Below are 25057 nucleotides of genomic sequence, written 5' to 3' on the forward strand. Positions count from 1 at the left end.
GTGTATAGTACTGTAAGTGACTATAGCGTGTGCATTACTATAAGCATGTATAGTGTGTATATTCCTGTAAGTGTGTATAGCGTGTGTATTACTGTAAGTGTGTGTATAGTGTGTGTATTACTGTAAGTGTGTGTATAGTGTGTGTATAGTGTGTGTATTACTGTAAGTGTGTGTATAGTGTGTATATTCCTGTAAGTGTGTATAGTGTGTATATTCCTGTAAGTGTGTATAGCGTGTGTATTACTGTAAGTGTGTGTATAGTGTGTGTATTACTGTAAGTGTGTATAGCGTGTGTATTACTGTAAGTGTGTGTATAGTGTGTGTAGTGAGTGTGTCCTGAAGCAGCAAGTACTCAACGACAAAGGAAAACACCACAGAAGTGTATGTCGGTGGCGGTGCTTGATGATAACGAGGCAGAAGCGAGTACAGGCGGTGTGTGTGTGTGTGTGTGTGTGTGTGTGTGTGTGTGTGTGTGTGAGGTCTGGATGGGGAAATGACGACGGGCCTTAACTAATCCATTCAAGTCATGCTAGAGGTAGGATAGATTAAGTTAAAATAGGTTAGGTTAGATTAGGTTAGTTTAGGTTAGTTCAGTTAGATTAAAGTTTGATTGGAAAGGGTTAGGTTAGGTTAGGTTCGGTTACGTTAAATTAGATTAAGGTCAGCTTGGTTACGGTAGGTTAAGATAGATTAAGAGAGGTTAGATAAGGTTAAGGTAGCTTATATTAGATTAAGGGAGGTTAGGTTTGATTAGGATATGTTAGTTTTAGTTCAGTTCAGTTTGGTTTGGTTCCTTGTCCGGGTACCGAGTGATAGTGAGTCTCAATTACGATAAGCCGTGTAACTAATTACGGGTCCTCTAAGTAACACAGTAAACAAGAGGAACATAACATTTAGTTTGAATGTAAAGTTTTTTGGGGGTATTTCATCTGGACTGTATCCATGTGGAAATAATGGGGGAGTTTTGTCATTTGGGATTTTCAGGTGTAATGTAACCAAAGGCCGAAATAGATACTAAAAATTCAACATAATCAATCTTTAATACTCCAGATATATTAAATGATTGATAATATTTTGCATATAGATAATAAATTCGAACGTAGAAATAATTTTAGTAAATAAAGCTATTTTGCTTTCAATTATCATTGGATCCATAAAAATTTGGAAAGAAAAACACATATGGTAGAATGTTATATGCATACTAGGGTCTCAGTTATATAATTGTTTCTTTTTTGTGTGTTGGGATTTAGGATCATTTGTAAAGAGATAACCACGACAGAGCCTCCAGGGCAGATATGATCTGGGAAAGAAAAAAAAGTTTATTAGCTCACTGTGAAATAGATCACCCTTTAAAGTAAAACTGAAGCTCTCTTGTAATATATGCAATGCTGATTCTTCTCTTCCTCCTGAGGACACCACGACCCAGACAACTGCCAGTCTACTGGGCTATCAGCCCCATCCAGTATGGATGTATCGAGACTCGCTGTCATCATACCAAACCTCCACTTAAGACGTATACATCCAGCGCTATATATTCAAGGAAATATACCTTTGCTAGTGTGTTCTTACGACATACAGCCTTAGAAGAAATAAACCTTGTCCAGTGAGGCTTTACGGTTTATAACCCCAACAAAGATTGCCAGGAAAGCCACCTTATTCACAATGGTGGTGCGGCGTAGACAGGTAAAATACACCTGGTGCACCGAGCTCTTGCGGGTTACAATCGTCACTTTCGAAGCGTTCGAGAAATAAATTCATGAGGTGCAGGATAACGACGCGTTCCCACTGTCTTTCACACTGGCAGGAATAAATCACGACCTGGAGAGAGCGACGCCAGAGGCAGGCAGGAGCACACAAGGAAACACAGCAGCAGTCAAGCGACCTAAAACACAAGCACCAGGGAGACGCACACGCACGCTGGCTCTTCTCCATCCCCCTTTTACAGCTTATGTTCATGGCAAGTCTTTATCTTACTCAATATCAATCTCGTGTGTTATTATTCCTTACCAACTTCAAATTGGTGAGGGTCCTATCTAGCTGAGCTTGAGTCGAAGAGGAAGAAGCCGCACCCTTTTATTCCCCCACTTCGTCTCCAAGATGGTGGTCCTGAGGTCCTGCTGAAGTGGAAGAAGCCGCAGTATGTGAATTTCATCTCGTGTTTGTTCTTCTCGTCTTTATTTTCGCCATCTTTATAATTCGTTGTTGTCTTATTTATCATTTGTTTTTATCTTCTTGGTCACCCTCAAGAAGGTGTTGTATGTATGAGACTCAACAGAGAAGGACTGATGGAAGAAAGACGACACGTAGATTCCACCTCGTGTTTATGTCCTTCGTTGTTTTCTTAAACCCCTTCTCCTCCTGAGGCCCAAGATGGCGCTCTGTCATGAGGTCCTACCACGAGGCTGTGGAGGCGGAGGGAACTCATCCCTGCGTGTGCACTTCCTATTTCCCTCAACCTTTTCTTTCCCTAGAATCCAAAATTGTGCTCAAGTAGAACCTAAAACATACAGGCAGGGAGGGGGAGGTAGTCCACCTCGCGTTGCTTCCCTCTTTATCTTCGTCATCCTTTTCGATCTTCCTCCTCGTGTTGTGTTTTAGTAAGTTCCTCGTCCTAGGGGAAACTTCGGGCGATGAGGATGGACGCGAGGCTCAGGATGGTCCAGGTGGTTGGCAGCTGACTTCCTGAGGGAACAAGAATAAGTCAGAATGTAAGTCAGGTGGAGACGAGTTGAGAATAGCCGGCGGAGGATGTGGAGGGGGGGGGAGGGGAGGGGTATTGTGGGGGCTTGACACCAGCTGGTCCAGGGTAAGCAATAACAACATTTTGTACACGTGTAGGTGGGTGTGTATGTTTGTGTATGTGGGAATCGTGGGATTGATAATAATAATAATAATAATAATAATAATAATAATAATAATAATACACTAAAACTATACAATTGAAACATAAGATTTATGAGCGAAAAACACACTTAATAGTTTGCAAGATAATTCGATATCTTTTTAAAGATCTAAAGAAATTGAGGATCACTTGAAGATTAGGCACCCAAGCTTATTTCACCTCAAGATTAATCACCATAAAGTCATAACGCTACATGAGTAGAAAATCTATAGGGTAGGTTAAGTTAGTTTAGGTTAGGTTAGGAGTTAATGTTCAAGTGAAATAAACTAGAGTGTCTAAACTTAAGGTAATTGGATTTTTTTTATTACACTCCTGATTTACCAGAAATTTCAGTAATATCACGAATGGATAAAACTTTCTGAGACCTGTTGAATCGTAGAATTGTTTGGAAGACAAATTGGCGTCAGTCCTGATAGACCTTAGTGTAACCTAACTTAGCCCGTTAGATCATTGCGAGTTACGATGGCGGCTTAGTTGGGTTAAGGCACCTTTGGACTAGTGCCAACAGGACTCAACCCCAAACGAGATGGTTTAATCAGGTTTGACCTATTACAGTAGAACTTGGGCGTAATAGGTCTGGGCAGCATTCCAATAGGTCATGTAGGATGGGGCCGATTATGATTGGTTGAGGGCCTGTAAGATTGAGACTATTAAGACTGGGGTCCCATTTGACCAGCTACCTTAGAACATGACCTCAAGTTTCATATTTCACAAATAACAAAAGTATTCCAAACTTGGCCCCGTCTCATTCGCTAACTCATTACCTGATTTTGAGCACATTGTTTATTCGCTCAAAGGTTTGTCGATGCCACCAATGATAGACAGTGAAGAGTCTGTGTTTAGTTCTGTTGATCTAGCGAAGCGAGGAACCAAACTGAAACTAACTATATTTTTTGGATCGGACCTAGAACCTTAACCTAACCCAACCTAACCTGTCTTAACTTTTCGAAAACTAATCTAGCACAACTAGAGCTAGACCATACTTACTATACTTACACCTATCCTAACTTAACCTACCCCTAACCTGGCTTACCCCTGAAAATGAAACTAGTTTGCTACCCTTATCCTCTCCTCTTCCCCCAAAACTCCCCCTCATCTTCCCCAACACACCCTCCTCCACACCAACACCCTTCTTCACCCCCCATCCCCACACCCCAACATCCTTCTCCACCCGCAACACCTCACCAACACAGCCCACACACCCCCATACCAACACATCTCCCACGCCTCCCTCCACAACCCGAAATAAAATATCACCTTTGTTACCTGGTGTAGCTGGTACCTGTTAAGCGTATATTTAAATCAGGGTTGTCCCAAAAGCGCTCAGACAGACCTCACTACTCTGCCTTCTTTACTAACTCTCCCTGGTGAATAATGCATCTTGCTTCTCCGGGATGACATTCACGTGTGCTAAAGAAAGGTCGTTCTAAATAGGCATTAAACGGAATAAATAAAGAAGGTTTCAAGATATCTTTAGTCGTGGGGTAGGATCAGAGAAAGATGGTCAAAAATTTTCTCAGTGCATCAGTCAGTTGGTGATGTGGTGAGTGAGTGAGTATATGTTAGTCAATATCAAGCAGTTAAGTAATGAGATATTTATTCAATCAATCAATCAGTAAGTCAGTCAGTCAGTCAGTCAGTCAGTCAGTCAGTCAAAGAACTGTCTGACTCACTTAATAAAATGACCACCCGTAGCCCATCGCCTTCACTAAAATATTACAATTCGTACAGAAAATCCGGACAGTTTTATGGAAAAGTCATTAAAATCCCCAGATAATTTATTGAAATCCAAACCTTTTATCGCAAATAAGTTAAAAAATAATGCTCTCTAGTCATGAATATATATATTTTTATATATACCAGTTAATTAAATACGAACCTGTACTTCATTAATTAATAGTCGCCACCTTAATGGGAGATGGTGAGGCGGTGTACGGTTTAGATGTGAGAGAATTTTTGACAAGTAACTCTATTGTCTATACATGCACGCGATGGCCTTATAAACGACACTAAGTTTAGGTTAGGTTAGGTCCACTGATCATCGTGAAGAGATGCTTGTGTGTGGTGTCCTTTTGTAGTCACTGAATCTGTACCTTTGCTGTAATTTCCTCTGATATATGTAGGTGTACTTGATCCTGTGTTATAGTTTCTGTGTTGATAAGTGTCTGTACTAGTACCTGTGTCTGTACCTGTGGGTGAGGGAGGGGAGGGGGAGAAGCGAAGGAGGAGGGGGATGGGGAAGAAGCGACGGGGGGGGGGTGGATAAAGAAGAGAGAGGGAGAGGAAGAGAGCTGAGGTTGAAGAGGGAGAAATGGTGGAGGAGGAAGAAAGAGGGGGAGAGAAGTGAGAAGGGGGAGGAGGAAGAACAACAAGATAACCCGCCTGAGTTGATATTTATACCTGGGGATGCAGGAGGCGGAGGGGGGAGAAGAAGAGGGGGTGGAGAGGGGAGGAAGAGTGAGGCAGCCCCGGCATTCTTAACTTGTCTTGGGGGTACCTGACCTGCGTCGCCTCTAAATAAGTGACTGTGGCCGAGTCTTGCTGTAAGCTATCACCCTAAGTCTAGCTCCTTACCCTAACTTGTTTGTCTCGCCTTTTAGCTGGCACGTCACTAGCTAGCTCCCTCACCCTAGCTTGCTTCCCTGCCCTTAGTTTTTGTTCACTTTAGCTAACTCCTTCACCCTCCTCTCACTCACACCCTCACACTCTCAGTATCACCTACGCGACCCACACCGAGTTAGGGAAGACACTTGAACCTACCTAACGAAATACCCCACGAGATGAGTTACTAGAATGCAGAGGTGAAATGTGTGGCAGATAATTACAAGCGGGTACATAACCTCATTACCACGTCCACACAGGGGGTAGATTAGTCCTCTCAATCTTTTTTCTTCGTCATCATCAAAATAAATGTGTTTTCAAGTGTATTTGTGCATTTTTTACCTGCAAACTGTTGTGCTTTTATTAAACAAAGGATCATTTTCCATTGGGTGTTTTAATTGTGATGGAAATTATTCTTTGGTTGGTTATATTATTGTGATATTTCCCACCAGTTGTTGTATAGTTGTAATGGAAATTATTTTTTCCTGCAGGTTTTGTACAGTCGTCATGTGATTTATTTATGTGGAAAATTAGTATTATTCTCAAAACTGATTAAGTGGTTAAATTTTACCTTCAAAACCACACCATTGCGCAGTTTCCTCCTCGAAAACCACATTGAAATAAGTAACTTCCAAAACTCCTTTAAAAATCCAACATTCAAAACATTCAAAACCCCTTCCAAACAACCAACCTACAAAATATCCTTAAAAAATAAGAATCCGAAACCCCCAAAAAATATTTAACCTCCAAAATACCTTAAGAAACATAACCTCCAACCCCCCTTAAAAATCTCTAACCAAAATCGCAAAACAAAATCACTTAAAAAAAAAAGAACTTCAACCACTTTAAAAATGTGATGACCTTCAAAACACTTAAAAAAAAAACTCACCTGCAGCCCCAAATTGATGATTGAAGGCGGCACTGGAGGCTGGGTCAAGATAGATGTTCTTGGAGCCCCTGGTAGCGTGACCCCCGACCATGGCAATACACGTGACCCGAGCCAGGTTGTTGCGGAAGTAGTCGGGCGCCCTCCAACGAAGTCCCAATTTGGAGGTCACACGGCCGCGACTGTCCTCAAAATCTGAGTACTTCATCAGATTACGCTCTTTGACCTGTTGGGGAAGTGGCGGGGGTGGTGGTTAGTTTGGGTGGTGGTTAGTTTGGGTGGTGGTTAGTTTGGGTGGTGGTTAGTTTGGGTGGTGGTTAGTTTGGGTGGTGGTTAGTTTGGTTGGTGGTTAATTTGGGTGGTGGTTAATTTGGGTGGTGGTTAGTTTGGTTGGTGGTTAATTTGAGTGGTGGTTAGTTAGGGCGGTGGTGGTTGGTTTGGGTTGTTGTTCCGATGGTGGGCGATTTGGGTGATGATTAGACTGGGTGGCTGTTATTATGGAATGACACGTATATATTTGTATGGATACGTATACAGAGGAGAGAGAATGTGAGACAGACAAACAGAGGAATAAAGAGGATTAAAAACACGAAATAATAATACCAGATAGAGAAATATAGATGAAGGAGAAGAAGAAAAAGAATTCCAATACAGACGATACAAAAATAATTTGAGATAAAGAGTAAATCAGTTAAAGGGAATCCGATATTAAACATGCACCATTCAGTGAGCGTGTTGACATTAAGTTAAAGGTCACTGTCAACAACATGGGGGGTGAATGAAATTGGGGAGACCTTTAAACTCCTGACTATTTACCGTGAGTATATTTGTATCGAGAGAGAGAGAGAGAGAGAGAGAGAGAGAGAGAGAGAGAGAGCTCACCGGTAAATCGTTGATCTCCCACTTAATATTGGCCTTGGGCTTGGCACCTGTCGCGGTGCAGTTAATCTCTACCATGTCCCCGGAGCGGTAAGTCAGTGGATCCGGGTTGGACCAGGCGCTGAGGTCCACTTGTTTAGGTGGGACTGCCGGGGTGAACGTGGGGTGTTAGTGGCTGCAGTAGTCTATCTAAATATCTATCTATCTATATAAATATTTATCTATCTATCTATCTATCTATCTATCTCTACATTTATTGATATATGGTTATACCTTTTGTCTACGTCTCTACAGTATCTAATTGTGAAAATGTATATCTACTTATCTCAATACCAGCCTATCTATCTGAAGTTTTAATATCTATCTATCCATCTATGCAAATTTTTTAATCTGCTGACCTATCTATCAGTACACATCCCGATCTATTTAACTATCCGTTTATCCATCTGAGTACTTGCCTGTCTCACAAACACTATTGTTTAGTTCCCTCGTGACTGGTGGTACGCGACACACAGACGGCGTCACCATTACACTGAGATTCTGTTTACTGTTAATGAAGAACAATAATTGCAGACCCCTAAAGCCTGTTTGACCTCTCTAAGCCAGCTTGTTCCTTAAACTTAGCTTCTTCCGTGAAGCCTGCCCGATCCTTTAAGGCAGACCCACCCCTAAAGCCAGTCCCACCCTTAAAGGAAGACCCACCCCTAAAGCCAGTCCCACCCTTAAAGGAAGACCCACCCCTAAAGCCCCACCCTTAAAGGAAGACCCACCCCTAAAGCCAGTCCCACCCTTAAAGGAAGACCCACCCCTAAAGCCAGTCCCACCCTTAAAGGAAGACCCACCCCTAAAGCCAGTCCACCCTTAAAGGAAGACCCACCCCTAAAGCCAGTCCCACCCTTAAAGGAAGACCCACCCCTAAAGCAGCCCAACACTTTAAATCACCTAAACTACTTAAAGCCTTCCCTTCCCTTAAGCCAACCCAACCACAAATGGGGAATATAACTTACTAGGACAAACGAATGGAACTCTATTATGCGTATAGCAACAGGCGTAGTGAAGATTGGTTACTCATGCTCTCCATACATCCCCCGACCACCTTTTGTATTTCCTGGTGACCTTGTGGAATGTGAAGTACCATAGGTCTATAATTTTAAAACTTTTTCCTGTTTAGTGACAAAGAAAATTACCATTTATCTTATAATGTGAGTCCATCGGCTGTTGTTGGGCAGCTTGTAATTGATGGAGTATACCATAGTTGTGTAGTTATATTATAGGTTCTCGCTATTCAACGACCACAAAAGAATGTTATTTGCATTCATTCGTAACATATTGCAAGTCGTAGTTGAAACACCGAGGTTGATCCCAGAACTGACGCACAGTACATCATGGTATATTTATTAACTATTCCGGTTTGTCAGTTCATGTAAATCAATGTCAGCTTTCTTGTGAACTGAGAATTGCTTATGTCGAGGGAACTATGACTTGTAAGTGCAAAATACACACACACACACACACACACACACACACACACACTGTTATCCTGCTCCCACACACCTCTTCAAGACTCCCTATACACGTCCTCACCTTCATTCATTAACTTATGAATTTGTTAAGTTTCTTCGCACTCGTATGATTCTTTTGCTGCCTGAGCCTTCCATTCACTATTTATCTCACTTCTGCCACATAATGGTCAAAGACTCCACGTGTCGCCCCTCGTAATACTTCAAAAAAGTCGACTTATGTTTTATTTTTACGCCCACCAAAGCGTAGTCAAACAAACCTTTTTCTCCTCTGTTATCCCGCCCCCAGGTAGACTTAAATTGCCCCCAGGTAGACTTGTGAATTTGTTCCCTTTTGAACCATTTATTCCTTACTTTCAACCCTCTTTCAGCATGTATTTGTATCAGTCTTTCTATATTACCGTTCATTCCTGGTGCATCATTATTTCACCAACAATCCTCTTCTCTTCTCTAGTACTAGATCTTGCAGTTAAATTTTCTATTATTATCACTATATCTCACACTAAAGCTTTTTGTACAGTCATCAGGTCTTCCTAGAACCTCTGACTTTCCTCGTAGTTCTTCTCATTTCCTATTGTATACAGATCATGCACTCGATATTTTTGATATCATCCATAATATTCTGGAACTGTTTCTCTTATATTTATCACACATCACCGTGTTTCTTTACACAACAATACCACCACACTCTACTCCCGTCACCTGTCCCCAGTTGACCCCTTCTTTGCTCTACAGTTTAACGTAAAATCAGGACGTGGTGGATCCTTACACATCACATTTACAGTCATTCATACCTTCTCACTGTCATTACTTACGTGCATGTTCACACTTTTTTTTTTTTTTTAGTACCCGAATACAAGAAGGTGGGGTTACTGGTCCAGCGCGCCCCAGAGATAGGAGGGGCGTGTCAATTACTGAACATATAACCTATTCCCCTATATTACTCGTGTGTGTGTGTGTGTGATGGTGAAGTCCAGCACTGTGAGCCTATAGGTGTTGTCAGTAGGATTGAACTGAAAATAATGTGTGCGTGGAAGTAGTGAAGCAGCATGAACACAACAGTGGTGTTTGAGAACCACTATCAGCATCACAATAATACCAACCAGGTTCTTTAGCGTCATTATGGGGATTTTTAAGTCAGAACCAACATAAACCAGCAATGGTGTCTGAGAACCACTGTCACCATAACTACCACCACCACTACCAGTAGAACCACAGAACCGTAGGGGGGGGGGGTGTGGTTGAGTCAGCCAGGCTTAACGAGGGCATTACCGCAGTGAGAGGTGTATTCTACTGCCAATCTCGCCCTCCAAATGAACGCCGGCGGCCGTGTGGGATGTGTCCGGCTGTCTCTGCGTCCACTGGTCAGATCTGGTGCCATTTTGTCCGATGTCATGCTGGTATAATTTTCTTTTTGGCCTCAGACATAGAGTAATCCGTAAAAAAAATCATCGCAATATGGTTTAACGAAGAGTAAACATTGGTGTGGTCAGTACTGGTACAATATAATATGTACCGTATGTAAGTTTCGTCCAGCGGTCAGATTTGCTTCGATTTTGTCCATTGTCATATTGATATATTTCCTTGGTTGCCATTTTGCTATGTTATCCTAGTTACCACATATATTTTTTCTATGTTGCCATATTTTCTTGATTTTTCATGCTATTGTATTGTCTAGCCTTGCCATAGTCTTATATTGGGTGTTATAGACAAATATTGTCTAGGATGCCATATTTCTAGATTGTTTTGGTTACCATATCTAGGATTTTTTATTTAGCTTTTTTTTCTGTACACTATGAAGATGATGTATGGGAGTTTATTAATTTTCTATGGGTCATTAATATATAGAATTTATGAGTTTTGGAATATTTAATGTAATTTATTAGATGTAGTTAAAGGCTGTTATGGTCTGTGAATTTATCCGTCTTCTTTTATGTTGATAAAGGAATTAGAAAGTGCAGTAAATATTGGTCCACTAGAATTTTTATGTTCTATATAAATTAGTTGCCAAGAAAATGCGAAACTTGACGGAAGACGCGCACTAGAGAATTTACAAACATTGGAACTTCATCAAATTCCGTTTTGTTGTCCTTGGCAGTTGACAAAAAAATTCTTGATTCATCTGATATTCGTGTTAAAATTACGCTGAGGAAATTCTGAAGCACGGCGAAGACATAATTACGTAATTTACGAGCCTTAGAACTTAATCTAATTCTCTCGTAGTGTTTATGGGAGTTGAAGGGACAGCCAGCATTTGTAGATCCACAAGAATTCTTAGATAAAACAAGTCGATGAAGAAAATGCTTACCATCACACGGGAAATTAAAGCTGGAGAATTTATGACTGTGAACTTATCCCAGAATTCCCACACGTCGCTGAACGAAGTTGAAACAAGAGTCATAATTGAGAGGGAGTAAAAAAAAAAAAAATAGAGAGTGAAGGCTAGTTAGGTGTGTGGGTGAAGGAGGAGGGGTGAAGGAGGAGGGGTGAAGGAGGAGGGGGTAAGGAGGAGGGGTGAAGGAGGAGGGGGGAGGGGGTAAGGTTGACAATGTGTGGAGTTGGTTTAAATGAGTTATGACTACTGTATATTACTCGTGGAACCCAGGGAGGTCCTCTTGTATTATACTGTATTCTGTTGTACTAAATTTTGCTGCTGTATGCTTTGTTTTGTATGATATACTAGTATTATATTGTATTGTGTTGTATTATTTGGTATTATTGTAATCTTTGGTTACATTGTATTTGGTGTATTGAATTATACTCGTGTATTGTATTTTGCTTTATTATATTGTAATGTTCTTTATTCTCTTTAATGAATTGTGTGAGTAAAGGAGGCGGAGTGTCTACAGGGAGTGAGTGAGTTAAGGATTAGGTGTTAAGTCACTCAGCTGTTTTTTTAGTTACCTCACAGAATTATTGAACATTTCGTTATATTTATGTCATCCCGTCAAATATGTAAATTACATCGCCAACTTTATAAATCATCTCACTAAGTTTTTATACGCCACGCCAAATGTTTACGAATCACCGTCTCCAAATTTATGAATAGTCTCGCCAAATTTATGAATCATCCCGCCAAATTTAATGAATCTTCTCGCCAAATTTATGAGAATCACATCGCCAAAATCCCCTCGCGAATGCAATGTGGCAATAACGCAAATCCCACTGTGCGGTAACTTGGCTCTCCACCAATTACGTGTGATGATGTAATGTGCATGAAGGAACAGTTTGGTAGATCAGTGCTATGGGTTTGTGTGATCACCTTGAGGTTATGGGGGTGTTTGTGGGTGAGGGTTATGGGGGAGTATTTGTGGGTGAGGGTTATGGGGGAGTATTTGTGGGTGTTGGTTATGGTGGGGTGAGGGGGGAGTATTTGTGGGTGATGGTTATTGAGGTGTTTGTGTTCTCCCCATCCCCCATCACCTCCTTCATGTTTCACCCATTTCTTGCTTACACCTTTAACCCAATTGTCACCCATACACCCATTCTTCCCCTATCAAGTCCTTTATGTTTTCTCCCATTCTCAGTTTTACGTCTTACACCCTATTCACCCATTCTCACCCTTACATCTTACACCCATTCTACCCCATCCCCCCCCCTCCTCCCCTAATGCACCTAACCTAACCAAACAACACCCATTATTACCCCTCGAATACCACCACCCATTCCTCCCCCATAAATGCACACTCACCTATTACAGTCATCGTCTTAGTTTCGACAGCTGTTCTGAAGGCGGGTCCCTCCCCCATCACCTCGCACTTATAGAGGCCCGAGGTGTCTTCTGAGACATTCTCCAGCACCACAGACTCCTCCGTAGACTCATCCTTCTGTTGGGACGACGGGCGGACGGATGGATGGGCGGAGGGAGGAATAATTAATGTGGATTAGTAATTGGATGGATAAAAGAGAGAGAGAGAGGAGGGGGTATGGAGGTGGATAGAATGTATATGTGGAGAGGGAGGGAAGGAGATACAGGTATTATGAGAGAGAGAGAGAGAGAGAGAGAGAGAGAGAGCATGCCTGTTGTTGAAAATCATACACGTTATTGATATATATTTCATTCTTGTTTCAAGTCACACACACACAGACACACACACACACACACACACACACACACACACACACACACACACACACACACACACACACACACACACACACACACACATACACACACACACACATGTATACCTACCTTAACCTGTATACCGTTGAAGGTGTAAGCGTGTTTGGGGTCAATGTTGGTGCCCTTGTAGGTGTAGAACTGGTCTTTGCCCCGCCACCAGCTGACGGTGTAGAGGCGGTGGTTGTAACCCACCAGACGGAAGCGGCAGGTGAGGGTGACGTCGTCGCCGCTTCTTGGGGACTCTGGCACCAGCAGCTCCGTGATCTCCACCGCCTTGTCGTCGTAGCACCTCACATCTGGGGGGCAGGAAAAGTGATTTGTCTCCTTTAGGAATTAGTTATTGATGACTTACAGCTAATTAGGTGTTGAGGTGTAGTAATACATTGTAACATCAATAACTGGAGCAGGAAGAGAGATTTGTGGAATTTGTCACTTGTTAGTTTTTAATTCTTTTTTTGATTTCGTACCGTAGTTGGTTGTTTAAGTCCACAAATGCATTATACTGTAGCTTCAGTATCTGGGGCAGGAATGACGTAGGTGGAGAGATGGTTTAGTTAGCTAGCTTGCTCATTTTGGTCTGGTTGTTAAAAGAACTCTCTCTCTCTCTCTCTCTCTCTCTCTCTCTCATGTGGTCAAGTTACCAACATTTTTCTACCTCTGTATCTGTCTATTTCATGTTGTAAAAAGATTCTCTTGTCTCGTCTTCCCCGCCCCCAAGTCGTTGACGCCGAGGAATCTCTCTCTCTCTCTCTCCCTTAATCTCCACCAGGGATCACATCTATTAAACCGCGCCAGAAATATTTAATCACCGACTTCGTGAAATAAATTAATTGCCAGATAAAACAAACTATAACAAGATAGTAACGTAACGATCATTTTCGTGCGATAATTTTTCGCATCCAACCTTCCGGCGTGAGTCAGAGGCAACTTCACTTCAGCTGTCGGTAACCCAAGACGAATGGGCGATGAAGAGGTCAGGTTTAGGGGGATTAAGGTACAGGTCAAGTGGGCCCCAGTCTTGATGGGTCCCCAATCATAATAGGTCCCGGTTCTAATGGTTCCCAATCTTAATAGGCCCCAGTCCCAATAGGCCCTAGCATAAACTAAACACGCCAAATTAGAAATGGGGCTCACTCCTAATAAGTCCCACCTTAGCCCAAACATACCACTAAGAGTGGGACCAAAATTAGGATTCGGATCCTTTAGAATTGGTTCCCAATCCCAGAGGTTAGTTTGGATTATGTTGGGACCCAGTGTGACTAACGGGTATTAACATTGTGACCCATTAGGAATGGGGCCCATTAGGACTGATACCCATTAGGAATGGGGCCCATTGGAACTGAGTCCCATTTGACCCGAAACCGGAGGAATCGGGGTATTAATAAAGGCTGAGCGTTAAGTTATGGCCATGATGTTCAGTATATTGTATGTTTTAAAGGGAACTACAGTGTACTGATAATTGACGGTTTATGGGCTATTAAGAGTCTCTCTTTTCATTGAATTATGACCGCATTATCCTAGGTTAGATTAGGTTAGGTTAGATTAGTTTTGGTTCTGTTAGGTTAAGAGAAAAACCTACGATGCCATTTTTGTATAGAATTTGGGCTTCTCATATTATTATTTTTAATTAATACTCACTGATTGTATTTGTCATTCAACTAATGTATTGTTTGTGGGATAAAACTGCATAACTGTATCAGGAGTTAGGTTGGTTACCGTATGCCTTAATGTATTATTATTGTGGGTAATAGCTCCCCAGTCTTTATCAGTCCCCTGTTGGATAAGCGTAATGTATTACTTATTGATAGCAGAGGGTATATAGAGGTATACTGACGTCGGTGTAATAACGGTATTATCCCAGCCTTTATTACTCTACTACTAGGGTGAGTGGCCTATAAAACTACGAGCTGGAACTGTGCGAGTTCCCGAGTATTCAATTTGACGAGGCACCAACTAGCACCGGTGACCCATTTAAGATGAAACAGCACCCAATGACCCACCCACATCCATGGTTATATGTGGAATATTATGGGTAAGACCTTTATATTTATCACTAGTACACTCCACTCTAAAAACAGGTACATATAACCTCAGCAGTTGACCCATCTGATAAACAACATCAACCTGTAGCCCTAATCATTATTGCGAGTAACATTTGGTTTATACAACTTTGTTGAAAAAAATCACGTAACTTCAGCACGAAGCCCTAAACAAAGCTTGTACCTCCAATACTTTGACTTAAAGAATCACATAAGATAAGCTAACAACCATCCTCGCAGCTATAATGCTTCAACTTAAAAAGAAAATCATATTAGTTAAGAATAAAATTGTCACCACAGTCGTAGTTATAGAACACAGAACTACTCAGACATTACGTATTAAATTATATAACTCCTAAACTCTCCAAATAAGATTTATTTAAGTACAAAATGTAGACCAGACTTATGGCTATAAAACTGTATATGCGGATCTGCAATTAATCTCACAGATAAAGTTGGGGGAAAATACTCGTTGGAGTGACTTAAATCCATTTAGTCAGACAGATGGGCAAGAGCAGATCCGATTGCAATATTGCCAAACATATGTGTAGAGACATAACCATTAATCTGATGGGCGTGTGTACGGTGGCGGAGTGGTTATCGTACTGTATTGGTGATTTACCGATCACTGGTTTGGATCCCCAATGAGGAGGCAGTGTGTGACTGATGTGCGGTTTGAGCCAGTGATAGTAGTATGACCACACCTCCACCAGTTTGTCGTAATATCTGGCCTAACGACATCCTCACCAGTTTGTTTTATTACCTGTTCTTAGTACAGTACAGTAGTTTAAATGACTCCACACAACTTTTATTGAACGAATGATCAAGTGATAACAAGTACCAGAACACGTCAGGGAAACTCACGTGTTACCACTCACCCAGGTGTTCGCCAGGTCGTAGTAGGTCAGATGGGCCCATTATGATTGGGGATTATAAGGCCTAGGTTCTGTTATGAATGGGGAGTATAATGACCGGGATCCATTACTATGAGACCATTAGGACTCATTGGGGCTCATTTGATAATATAGCATATAATCAGTTACAATCCTATAGCTCTCACTCCTGAGTCACTGGGTGATTGCCTCACTATTTGGAAGATTGAGAGGAGAGCTGTCAAAAATGTATCTTACTCCCACCTATCTCAAACTAGATGAAAATTACTCGTACACACACACACACACACACACACACACACACACACACACACACACACACACACACACTCACACTCACACACACACAAAAAAAAATAGCAATGACTCCTTAAACATGTACCGGCTACCAAATTCTTGTGGTGGTGGAGTCGGAAGAACAAGCTGGCTGTCCACCTAATGTATACGTACAAGCTAAGGCCAGAAAGAAAGGTTGACCCCGAGCCAACTGACTGTGACATTTTCTCATTGGTTCTTTTCCAAATGTCTGGAGAAAAATTGATTCACGTGTCTCACCTTTTTTCTGAACCTAACTTAACCTTAACATTACCTAGAATTAACGAACCTTAACATAGTCTAGAATTAACCTAACCAACATAACGTTGAATTAACCTGACTTAACATAACCTAGAATTAACTCAACTAAACATTACCTAGAATTAAAGTAACGTATCATAACTTTGTATTAATCTAACCTAAACAAACCAATCCTTAACCATACCAAACTTAAGGTGGCCTTAACCTAATCTTATCCTAATTTAACCAAATCATAAGCTACTATAACCCAACCTAACCTAACCTAATCTAACCTAACCTAATTTAGATCAGGCGTCTCATTAATTCGTATGTTATATGTTTCTCCCTGACAGAGTACGGGAGAGCCCATCTAGGTTACGGTAGAATTTCAATGCAATTCCGACGTTAATTTGGGCCTGACGTATGCTGTATGTGTCGTAGCTGAAGTGAAGCAGTCAGATGATGCTTTCTCACGTAGGAAACTCTTGGAATTCATTTAGGTGTCGCAAGTTAAGGAAGTCAGTTAGTTAAAGGAGAATTTGACCTAAAAATCTTAGAAAATCCGGAAGTTGGGAGAAGAAAAGAGTTGTAACCTTTTTTTTTTTAATGTACTGTATAGGCTTCAGTGTGCGTGTCAATTATGGTAGGCGTAACTTCATTTTGTTTTGTTTAGTAAGTTGAATTAAGTAAGTTACACGTTAGCAAAAATAAAAGAGAGTTTGCGTGAATATAAATACGATTATTTATTTGTGAGTTATACCTTGAATATATTATTGCAGATTTATGACTCGTAAAGGCTTCGACGTTGAATGTTGATCGTTACTTTAAAAGAAAATAATACCATTAATACTGGTAAAAAATGCAAACAGATATACAGAAAGAATATTGCATGCTCTACATACAGATAATCGCATATGGAAATATCAAATACTGTACAAACTCTGCAACCGAAAAAGGCAGCGACATTTAATTCTGACCGTCAATTTCGATTTTGAAATCTAAAAGTAAATGACATTCCATTTTTTGTCTGAAAAATGACACAGATTGCGAAGGGATAACTGAAAATACTGAAATAAAGTCGTTTTTTTACACCCCATCTGTGTGGCAACTACACAGGGAGGTGCTGTATGGCGGGTGCAGTGAACCGATATGAAGCAATACAGTAATAGGCAGGTGTGTTATGTTGCTCTCTACTGTTCGATTAAAATGTTATAAGGTACGCCTCTCTCTCTTTAGCTCTTTCTCTCTTTCTGTCTCTCTCTTCGTCATCATTTTCCTTCCTTCCTTCTTTTTGTTCCTGCTTTTCTTTTCTTTTCTTCGTTTCAGTTTTCTTTTACCTGCTCTTCTCATTTATTTTTTCGTTCTTTTAGTATTGCAAACAGATTAGAGTGAAGAAAGAGACAGAGTTAAAGATAGATACAGAGAGAGAGGGGGAGAGTCAGAGATGTAGTTCACTGCTAACTTAAACATAACCTTTAGGTATACGATCAATGAAGTGCAAAGTTCTCTCTCTATTCCTCTTGTGCCGGACGGGTCGACCTTGTGCGGATAGCCATTTGCTCCTCTGAGACTCCGAACCGCTGGAAAGAGTCTTCGAACCGTTTAATTAACTATAGACGGTGCTGTAGTATCTCATTTGGGATTGGTACGGTTCCGAGCAGAAGGGTGGACGTTGTCTCTCATTGGTCAGACATGCGATGAAAGATGTCTCGTAGAACGTAACGACACTTTAATTTACGCCGAAAGAGAAAAACACACGTAACTAAATCTAACTTAACCTAACTTAACCTAACCCAACCTAATCTAACCTAACTTAAACTGATCTAACCTAGCCTAATGTAATTTAACCTGACCTAACGAAACCTAACGTATCCTATTTTAACCTTGATTTTAATCTTGCCTAATCTGGTTTAACTTATCTAACTTAATCTAACCCAACTCAACCTTACCTGACTTTTAAGAATATTTATTTAGTGTATGAACTGATTTTTAAGTTATCGCGGCAGACCTTAGTTGTTGGAGTCGAGGGAGAAGTAGCGGTCTTATACAGTGACAATGATGGACTCTCAGAGGTAAAAGAACTGGATACCGAGTAGCCAAGGGTATAGGGACATCTTACCTCACTTTGTAAATGGGTCGGAAGGAACACAGACAACGACCCGTAGAAAACAATACAATTCACCAAGCTTTTTTTTCTGTTGGTTTTTGACACTCGTGAAAGTGTAAAAATGCCGTTCATAGTTTGTCTGTGATTTTCTTTGTTTTTTCTCTCTTGTCTCTTAGTCTTTTTCTGGATCTTTATTTATTTATTTATATGTTTTGATCTCTGTCAAGCTATAGTTATGTGTCTCAGTTCTTGTCAACTTATGTGCCTTACTATCTGTTTCCTTATCCTTGTGTGTACCTTTCTGTAGGTCGGTCGGTCTATCTATCTGTTCATATATCTTCATTTGTATTTCTCTCTCTTTATATATATATACTGTATATATATTATCTCTCTCTCCCACAGAAAATATCAGCATTCATGTTACTGTCTCACTTAAGCGTTGACACAAGATAGATTCTCAGAGGTTAGACGTCGAATTTTCCTCCTGACTGAAGATGTAAGAACGCATCTGGACCGAGAGCCTCACTCAGGTTATGCCCCAAAGGTGTAGGCGAAAATGGCGTCGAAATTACACCGAGACCCTAACGCAAACTATAGCCACTGTAGACACACCATTAACGCCCAGAACTTTATATATTGTACTAATCTTTTATAACCCATATTTGTATCGTAGCTTCAGTGAGCCATTTAGATAAGGGGATATTTCTAAACGTTAAGAGAATTCACCTTTGTGTGGTTCTTTATTTAAGTGAGTCAGTTAAATGTATTTTCACATGACCAGTTTGGATGGAAAAATTCCCGTACGAGCCTTTGAGAATTGGGGTCCTGTTCCTCTTTTGAGCGAGGTTATAAATGTGTCGTGTGGTAACAGACGAGGGAAGAGCACGACACATAGCGATAATAAATAGGGAATTATGTCCAACGTAAACATAGAAATACTGTCCATACACAAGGGATAGATTGTCCACGAGCGAGTCTGGATATGTTACATGTGTTTCTCTCTCTCTCTCTCTCCTCTCTCTCTCTCTCTCTCTCTCTCTCTCTCTCTCACTCTATCCTATTGCAGTGTAGATGTCTATCCAAGGAAGTGATAGTAAAGAAATTTTCATTTCTCCACCTATCTGTCCCGTCCCTGTGTGTGTCTGTTTGTCTTTCTGTCTATATGCGTCTGTATTTTCATCTGTGTGTATCTGTCTTTCTGGCTCTCCTTTTGTCTGTATATCTTTCTGTCTGCATGTCTGTCTTTCCATCTACGTATATCCCTTTCTGGCTTTCCTTTTGTCTGTTGGTATGTCCTTCTGTCTGGGTATTTGTCTTTGTCTATGTGTATCTGTTTTGTGCCTCCCAGTCTTTTCTGTCTGTCCGTATCTTCTCTTACCACCCACGATATATTTCCTAATAGAGAGAGAGAGAGAGAGAGAGAGAGAGAGAGAGAGAGAGAGAGAGAGAGAGAGAGAGAGAGAGAGAGGATGTCAGCAACTTGGGAGGATGATGAAGTTTGCACAACAAATTATAAATTACACCTGGCAGACGTCCCCTGCCCGTGCAACATAATGCCTTGATATTTGACCCCGAGGTTGTCTTTAACTCTGCCTGATCTGTCGTTCGTGTGGTGGAGACAGTCTCTCTCTCTTACGTGCAAATCAAATATTATTGTTTTAGTGTGAGAGAGACAGATTCTTCTGTATCTGTATTAAAATCTTTCTTATTTATCTAAACGAGACAATTTCTCTCAACCAGAATATGACTCCTTCGTATGAGTGCACCAGGCTTTATCTGAATCAAAATATATATCGTTAACAAGAGCGAGACAGTCTCTTACACCTAAATTAAAGTATCTCTAGGTTCTTGCAGATGAGACAGTTTGTCCTGTGTGAAAATCAAATAATATCGTGTTAGTGTAAGTGAGAAAGTCTTGTTTTTGTCTGAGTCAAATTTTTGTGATTAGTATTGACGAGACAGTCAGAAGGGAGAGGGATCTCCCTTACACCCAGGAAAAAGGGAGAGACGCGATTACTCTCCTCAAGCACCACTAGTGACAATACCACCCACCTGAACACCCGGGGGGAAGGGAGAGAGGGGAAAGGTCGGGCTTTATTTCGCGATAAACCAATTAGGAGGACGTGTATCCCACCCCCACCCCGTTTCATTACCACCGTTACTAAGGGGAAACGACTACTCGCAACCACACCACCACCACGCCTGCCCTCCTTCACCACCCAGGAGGAGGAGGAAAGAAGGGGAAGACGGTGTTAGGAAGTTGTCTATTCACGAGGAAAATCTAGGGCGGGGGAGCTAGGGTGCTCAATATCCCGTCTAGTGTTACGGTGGCGGCGACGTGGGCTTAAGAAGGCGATTTATTCATGCGATAACTCATTCTGCTTGTTCCTCCCCGGCCACCGGCACTCTCTGTCTACCCGGCCCTCCCCGGCCACCGGCCCTCTCTGTCTACCCGGCCCTCCCCGGTCACCGGCCCTGTCTGTCTACCCGGCCCTCCCTGACCACCGGCCCTCTCTGTCTACCCGGCCCTCTCGGGCCACCAGCCCTTCCCAGCCACCAGCCCTCACTGTCTACCCGGCCCTCCACCAACCGTCTCTGTCTATCCGGCCCTCACACCGGCCACCAGGTCTCTGTACACACAGACTCATTACCACAGAGTCACACTGACACACAGACACACTAACACACAGACACACTAACACACTAACACAATAACACACACACAGACACACTAACACACAGACACACTAACACACAGACACACTAACATACACACACTAACACACAGACACACCAACATACAGACACACTAACACACAGACACACACTGACACACACACACCAACACACCACACAAACACACAACACACTAACACACAGACACATCTAACACACTTAACACACAGACACACTAACACACACACACAAACACATCTAACACACAGACACACTAACATACAGGACACAACTAACACACACACTAACACACAGACACACTAAATATACAGACACATACCAATGCACACACACAAACACACAAACACACTAACACACACAGACACACTAACACACAGAACACACTGAACACATTGGTGACACACTAACACACTACACACACACAAACACACTCCAACATACAGACATCTAACACACTACACACTAACACACAAACACACTAACACACAGACACACCAACACACAGACACACTAACACACACTAACACACAAACACATCTAACACAGGACACACTAACATACAGACACATCTAACAACACAGACACACTCCAACATACAGACACACTAACACACAGACACACTGACACACAGACACCAACACACTAACACACACAAACACACAAACACACTAACACACAGACACACACCAGCAACACACAGACACACTAACACACAGACACACCCAACACACAGACACACTCCAACACACAAACACACCCAACACACAGACACACTAACATACAGACACACTAACACACGACACACTACACACACAACACACTAACACACACAGACACACTAACACACAGACACACTAACACACACACACTAACACAGCTGGTGACACACTGCACACACACACACCAACACACTAACACACTAACACACAGACACTTAACACACAGACACACTAACACACAGACATGTACTTACACACAGACACACTAACACAGACACATTTAACACACAGACACATTTCAACACACAGACACACTAACACACACACTAACACACAAACAACACACTAACATACAAACATTACCTTTAACACACAGACACACTAACACACAGACACACTAACACACAGACACACTAACACAGACACACTACACACACACATCTAACACACAGACACACTAACATGACACATACCCACACACACAGACACACTAACACACAGACACACTTAACACACAGACACACTAACACACTACACACTACACACAGGTGACACACTAACACACAGACACACTAACACACAGACACACTAACACACAGACACACTAACACACGGACACACTAACACACAGACACACTAACACACAGACACACAAGATTGTATCCGTTCTCTTCTCATTCTGTTGACTTTTAATTTCCTCTCTACAATAGATGTAATTTTTGGTCATTTTTTCTTTTTCTTTTTTTCAATTTCTCTCTCTCTCTCTCTCTCTCTCTCTCTCTCTCTCTCTCTCTCTCTCTCTCTCTCTCTCTTCTCTCTCTCTCTCTCTCTCTCTCTCTCTCTCTCTTTCTCTTCTTTCTTTCTCTCTTTTTCTTGATCTCTTTTAATTTCTATGTTTCCGTACACCTTCTTTTATTTCTAATACCCGGCCTTCTTTCTTCACTTTTAATCAATCTTTTCCTTTTTTTTCCCATCTGTCTTCTTCTCTTTTGCTTCTTATCTCATCTCTCTCTCTCTCTCTCTCTCTCCTCTCCCGACCTCTTCAGCCCAAACTCTCCTCATTTGTCTCTGTACTAAACTCCTTCATTGTGTCCTCCTCTCTCCTCTCCCTTTCCTCCCTCTTCCGTCCCTTACTCGCCTCTCACTTTTTTCTTACCTCCCTCTCCCCTAAAAAGTCCCATCCATATCCTCATCTTTTCCCTCCTCTAACTCCTTTTTATTCTGCTCCTTGGTATGTTCACCCTATTCGCTTATTCAACTCTTTATTATGTTACCACTCCCCCTCTTTCGTAGTGGTATTATTCCTATTTATATTTACACTTTTTTCTCTCTCCATCTCCTCTTCCTTTTACCTCTATCCTGTTTCTGCTTCTGTTCCATCTTTTGCCTTTTCCACTCTTCCGTCTAATGTCTAATGTCTAATTATCTCCGTCTTCTACTTATTTCTCCATACCTTTCTCGTTTTTATTATCTCTTCTTCTCTTACACCTTTTCTCTCTTCTCATTCCCTACTTCCTCAATTCTTTCATCTTTTTTCTCTCTCGCTCTTGCTGTTTCTTCTTATTCCACTTATCTTTCTTTATCATATACCTTGTCATCGCTTCCCATCTTCTCCCTCCGTTCTTCCATTACTCCCATCTCCATTACTCTCATCTCTTCCTCCCTCTCTCCTCTTATCTTCTTCTTCTCCCTCCTCTCCTACTCTCATCCCTTCCTTCTCAATCATCTTCTCACTCATCTTCTCCCTCTTACTCCTTTTCCCACCCATCCCCTCTCTCTTACTCCTTTTCCCACTCATCCTCTCCCTCTCAGTCTTTTACCACTCATCCCCTCTCACCTCGCTTCTACTCTCCCACTCTCAGATCGTCTCTTTCCCCCACCTCTCACCCACCCTTACACCTTTCCTACTCTAAGCCTTTCTCTCAGCCCTCTCCTACTCTCATCCCTCTCTCACTCTCAGCCGTCTCATACTCTCACCCCACTCCCACTCTCAGCCATCTCCCACTCTCACCCCTCTCCCCAGCCGTCGTGGTAATGGAGCCAGACCGGAAGGCTGGAAGTCGCATCAGCCAAGAATTATTCACTAGTGCCACGGGCGAGAGGACACCACCACACACAGTGGGCCCCGTCGCTCTCTCACCCGCCCTGGATAACACCTCCTCCTCCTCCTCCTCCTCCTTCTCCTCCTTCTCCTCTTCCTCCTCCGCCTCCTCCTCTTCCTCTTCTTCTTCTTCCTCCTCCTCCCCTTCTTCCTCTTCCTGCTCTTCCTCCTCCTGTTGCTTCTACGGCTGCTTTTGTGTCGACTGCTCCTCATCTTCTTCCTGCTGCTGCTGCTATGTATCCTCCTCCTTCACCTCCTTTTGCTCCTCTTTCTAGTGGCTGCTTCTACTTCTGTTCCTCCTTCTCCTACACACACACACACACACACACACAGCCCCTCTTACCCACCTTGGACAACACTTGTTTCTCCTCCTCCTACTCTTCCTGTTTATACTTCTCATACATTTATTCTTCCTCTTTCTGCTGTTGGTGCTTCGTTTTCGTTGTTATTCCGATTTCCCTGTTCGCCCCTACGTCAGTTTATTCGTCCGTCTCGACAAGATTATTAACCTAACCAGTACTATAGTTTCAAGTGAATTAACTTCAAACTTGTAAGACATAATAACCATCGTGTACAGATGCACCAGCTTTCTTGGCATTAGGATGCATTAAAATATCAAGGTCACAGCAGAGATCAAAGGTCAAAACCTCCCCAAGAGGACCATTCTTGAGTCAATATGATGTAGCGCCATGAATATGCTTCAGCACTAGACTAGTGAACACAACACCAAAGTTTAATGTCACAGTTGAAGGTCAGAGGTCAAAACCTTGTGCGGACCATAACCCTGGTGTCTGTATACTTATTTTGATGCAATTTCGTTCAGGTGTTTATCAGCCCGAGACAAAGTGCTGCATGACACTAAATTCACGTGTGTCTTGTTAGAGTTGTTCCCCCTTTTGATAGATTTGGTGTTGAGTGGCGATGTTCCTGTCAACACACATTCTGGTTCTCTGCTTTGTCTCTTCTCTTATTAACGCAAGCTGCCTCCTCCTGCTCCTCTGAACACACACACACACACACACACACACACAC

At 42.0% G+C, this 25057-nt stretch overlaps 1 protein-coding gene across 1 annotated transcript in view; it reads right to left on the bottom strand.

The window, feature by feature from the left end:
* Positions 1 to 260: 260 nt before the first annotated feature.
* Positions 261 to 25057, bottom strand: part of LOC121863755 (cell adhesion molecule 2-like) — a 42372-nt gene continuing 17575 nt past the window's right edge. The window contains exons 2-6 of the mRNA XM_042362525.1: positions 12984 to 13210; positions 12480 to 12615; positions 7272 to 7414; positions 6393 to 6615; positions 261 to 2682 (exon numbers count right to left, since the gene is read on the bottom strand). Of these exons, the coding sequence (XP_042218459.1) occupies positions 2612 to 2682; positions 6393 to 6615; positions 7272 to 7414; positions 12480 to 12615; positions 12984 to 13210 (800 nt within the window). The 3' untranslated portion in view covers positions 261 to 2611. The remainder of the gene's footprint in view (positions 2683 to 6392; positions 6616 to 7271; positions 7415 to 12479; positions 12616 to 12983; positions 13211 to 25057) is intronic.

The sequence above is a fragment of the Homarus americanus genome, unplaced genomic scaffold (genome assembly GCF_018991925.1).
Source record: "Homarus americanus isolate GMGI-L3 unplaced genomic scaffold, GMGI_Hamer_2.0 scaffold48354, whole genome shotgun sequence".
Lineage (NCBI taxonomy): Eukaryota > Metazoa > Arthropoda > Malacostraca > Decapoda > Nephropidae > Homarus > Homarus americanus.